The sequence below is a fragment of the Enoplosus armatus genome, chromosome 8 (assembly GCF_043641665.1).
Source record: "Enoplosus armatus isolate fEnoArm2 chromosome 8, fEnoArm2.hap1, whole genome shotgun sequence".
Taxonomy (NCBI): Eukaryota; Metazoa; Chordata; class Actinopteri; order Centrarchiformes; family Enoplosidae; genus Enoplosus; species Enoplosus armatus.
Window position 1 is genome coordinate 12,060,376 of NC_092187.1, and position 4,467 is coordinate 12,064,842.

The 4,467-nt window shown below is 42.2% G+C and overlaps 1 protein-coding gene across 1 annotated transcript; it reads left to right on the forward strand.

Moving 5' to 3' along the window:
• The first annotated feature begins 480 nt into the window (after positions 1–480).
• asb8 (ankyrin repeat and SOCS box containing 8) lies at positions 481–4,155 on the forward strand. The gene is made up of 4 exons (XM_070910840.1): positions 481–527; positions 1,667–1,843; positions 1,937–2,041; positions 3,053–4,155. Exons 2-4 carry the CDS (start codon positions 1,715–1,717, stop codon positions 3,686–3,688), a joined length of 870 nt encoding a protein of 289 aa, XP_070766941.1. The 5' UTR covers positions 481–527; positions 1,667–1,714; the 3' UTR covers positions 3,689–4,155.
• Positions 4,156–4,467: the final 312 nt, after the last annotated feature.

The following is a 4,467-nucleotide window of genomic DNA, read 5'->3' on the forward strand; positions in this document are numbered from 1 at the left end:
ATCTGAATCGTAAAACTCCTTATAACTTGTCCACAGTCCCAGAGGAAATTTAAATGTATGACTTCAAAAAAATTGAAAACATCACAGTGTGTGCGGTCTGTTTGTGGCTTGTTGGCTATGCTGTCCACCAGAGGCTGACTGACCTGTCAGTCTTCAGTGATTTGTGAAGCTACTTGTTCAGTGTCTCAGTATCTTAACATGGTCATGAGCTAAAGGCACTCCCGGCATGCCGCTGGATGCCGGCGGTGCTGCAGTACATGTCTATATCGGGACCGTAAGTATACTTGGCAAAGACGTGCCTTGTAGTCAGACATCGTAAAAGCCGGTATTCAAAGAAAATGTCAAGTTATTTGAAATGATCTCAGATTAGCGAGTGAGCGTTAGCTCGGTGAGGTTTAAATACAGGGAACGGAGGCTCGAGGCGGAGGGCGTGGCCGCGAGCGGTGACGTTCTGTGTTTATGTCAAACCTAGCAGCAAACAGTCAATACGGTAACCTGTCAGACCTTCAAACCGTGGACCGTAAACGGTACGTTGTCTCATTAGCATCGGTCATTTATCGATGGTTGGTGCGAGGGGCACTTCAAAGCGCGTTCACAAGTATTTTAAATGAATGTCATTTGTTTCTTTTTCGCCTACGAGTGTCGATTGTTCCTCGCATCTCAATGCTAACGTTAGCTCGCTAGCTAGCTAACTTGGTGCTAGCTGCCGGTGAAAATGTAGCCGGGGATATTTTTTTCCCTCTAAACCAGCCCGTCAGCGTCGTGCGGATTTGTATATTAATGTTAATCTGTTGTGTTTTTTTTTTTAAAGCTGTCATTTAGTCACTGTTGCAGATGTATTTTTCTTTCTTTTGTTGTGGAGCATGTTTTTTTGCCAAGTGAGCTAACGGTAGCTGTCAGTGTCAGTCATTTGTTTACGTTTAGTTAGCATACTTACTTGGCTGATATTGTGCTGGGCGACTTCCATTAAGTAGCAACAGCAGAATAACGTAAATCATCGGCTCTCTTTTTTGGCAACAGTACAAGCATACACTATCTAGTTTGTATGGTCGGAGCTATAGTGCCCTGACAGTATTTCTTTAACCCCAAAATGATCATGATCAAAGAACGGGGAAATCTTGTTAAATTGTGTTATCGTTCATGATTGTCATCATACATGATGGCATGGCATTTCGAGCTTGAGATCAAGAAGTACTCTCGAAATCACGATTCTTTTTTAATTTCTTTATTAATTTCGCATTATGTCACTTTAAAAAATAGGTTAAAATATAACAAATTCTAAAATAAAAGGAGACATAGTTCCTAATATTCAAAAGGTCTTAGCAGACCTGATTATGTACTGCCAGAGTCATTTTACATGAAATCAATTTCTACAGTATGCATTTTTTTTGTCACAATGAAACAAAACACTGCATGCAAACTGCCATGGTGGTAAAATGGTGGCTGTGTGAGTGCATTTTTCATATTAAAGCAACAGACATGTAATAATGAAAGTGTTGGGGGACACACACTCCCTGCCACTAACTAACAAGAGGTCTAATCACCCAAATAACTAAAAACCCCTGAAGGATTTGTTATTTGTTTTATTCTGTTTCTTTTTTTAATGCTCAGGGATCTCCGTTGTATCAAACAGCTTTTAACTCCAACTTCTTGAAATGTGTTTCAGTGTGCCCTAGTGTCACCCCTGCCCGGGTGCCATGGTCCTCAGTTACACATGAGCTCTACTATGTGGTACATCATGCAAAGCATTCAAAGTAAATACTCCTTGTCTGAGCGGCTAATCCGCACCATTGCAGCCATCCGGTCATTCCCACACGACAATGTGGAGGATCTCATTCGTAAGGTAGGCCTGCTCATCTTCCAGTCCGGCTTCAAATATATAATATCTCTTAGTGTCATCAGTTATATTGACATCATTATCTCCTGTATGCCTTAGGGAGCTGATGTGAACAGGATGCATGGCACACTGAAGCCCCTGCACTGTGCCTGTATGGTCGCTGATGCTGATTGTGTGGAGCTGCTGTTGGAGAAGGGGGCAGAGGTATGTTATAGGTCTCTCCCACACACTGAACCATTTCCCAGAGCATACCACAAGATTTTAGATTAATTCCAGACAGCCACTGTATGATATGAACGTCAACCTGCAGAGAGTTGAACCTTGCTTGTGATAGGTAATAAATCACAGTGAACATTATTTATTTTATTTTTGTCAAAGATATGTTTATGGGGCAATTTTTAAATCTTCCCTGTTGGTGTGTTGAGTAAAGCTTTGACATCTTGAATAGTTGATTGCTAAAAAGCATTGATGCACAAATCAAGCTAAAATGTAGGAAAATTCCATTTAACCCATACAATAATAATAATAATAATAATAATAATAATAATAATAACAATAATTGTGTTTGATGATCAGAGCTGGCAATAATGTGTTTCTCTGTGAATTATTTTTTTTCATTTACCTCTAGAGGTATCCAGCCTTACAGATTTTATCTAGCCTCACAGATCTGGTGACATTTGTCCAGGTGTAGGGTTGTCTATCTTTGAGATTTCTGCCTCCACCCAAAGGCAATGACCTGAATTGTTAGAGCGTATAGCACATAAGCGCATCTCATCTCTGTCTTTCCTCATTTCCTGTCTACTTCTTCACTATTGACTGTCCCTTGAAGGCAAAATTGCAACCAAAAAAAAGATAAGATTATCACTGGGAACAGTTTTCATTGGGACTGTTCATTTGGTAGAAAGATAAACAACCTATAACTGTAGGGCTCTGTATTCATGGCGGTGCAAGCAGCATTACAACAGTGTGGTATTTTCCTGACCTTGAAATTCGCTTTGACCCTCAATTACCACATCCTTTGATCTATATTTTACTTCAGCCTGCCCTTTTGCACTTTGTGCTGCTCCACATACATGAACTAAAACAGCAGGTGCGCAGTCTATGCGCCCTACAACGACCTTCCACTTTGAACTGGTTATTGTGCTTGGGCGATTAAAATATGGTCTGTGTTATTAACTCCTTAGCATAAAGTTGCTCATTTCATTTCTTTCTCAGGTAAATGCTTTGGATGGATATAACCGCACAGCGCTGCACTATGCAGCAGAGAAGGATGAGAGCTGCGTGGAGCTGCTGTTGGAGTATGGGGCCCAGCCAAACGCCCTGGACGGCAACAAGGACACTCCACTTCACTGGGCCGCCTTCAAAGATAACCCAGAGTGTGTGAGGGCCCTGCTGGAGAGCGGGGCCTGTCCCAATGCCCGGGACTACAACAATGACACGCCTTTGAGCTGGGCAGCAATGAAGGGCAACCTGGAGAGTGTCAAAGTGCTATTAGACTACGGAGCCCAGGTCCATGTGACCAACCTGAAGGGCCAGACACCTATCTCCCGATTGGTAGCCCTGTTGGCCCGGGGCCTGGGCACTGAGCAAGAGGAGGAGTGCCTAGAGCTGCTGTGTCGGGCAGCGGGGCGGTTTGAGATCCGACGGGCTGACGGCACCCTTCCCAGGGAGCTGAGTAAGGATCCCCAGCTGCTGGCGAGGCTGACCAACATGGTGGCTCAGGCTCCCACACTTCGCTCTCTGGCGCGCTGTGCTGTGCGGCAGAGTCTTGGAGTCCAGTTCCTCCCCACTGCTGTGAAAGAGCTTCCTTTACCAGAGACTATCAAAGACTATCTACTGCTGAGAGACTGAGGCCATGAAATAATTGGGGGGCTCTCCGACCTCACTGGCTGATTATTAGACAGCTCACCACATTTTGTTTACTGGCAAGGAATAGGATATTGTCTGACAGTGGCCCTCATTTCTCAAACCTTCTTGAAAATGAAAACAGATTTATGCATTATGGAGAGATGATGACTCTCCAAGTCTTTATTTTTATTATCTTGTGGTGGCACAACATCTAAAAGAGGAGTGCAGATTTGATCAGTTACAGTTGTAGGAAGAAGACTGCACCAGTCCATGTTTATATTGTTTCATATAAACACCCCAAAAATATTTTTGTTTTTGGTAACATATTTTGGCCTGTTAAAAAGAAGTCTTGGTGCAGCAAAAAGTGTTCAGCCCAGTACAGAAAGAAATTATAACATCAGAGTTGTTGGCCTTCATCATAGGAATTGACCTGTATGAAGCTGGTTGTGTCCATCATCCAGCTGTTCACAAAGAGCCATTGCATCTTTGAAATTTTAAGTAAGCTTGTTGTTATTTTTTTTGTATGCAAAAATCACAATAAGCTTTGAATATTACCTTTTTAAAACTTAAATATAATAGAAAATGCTATTATGGTTTGTCACAAAGTATGAGGAAAAGCGTAAATATGTTTGGTGGTTAGGGTTATTAAATTAGTATATGGTCCTTGTTAGATTAGATTTAAATGTAAGATAGGTGTATGAATGAGGGCTAATGTCTCATGATGCAGGCTGTCTAATAATTCTGTCAGAGAATGCAGTTCCTGAAGTAGTGCTCTCTCTCGA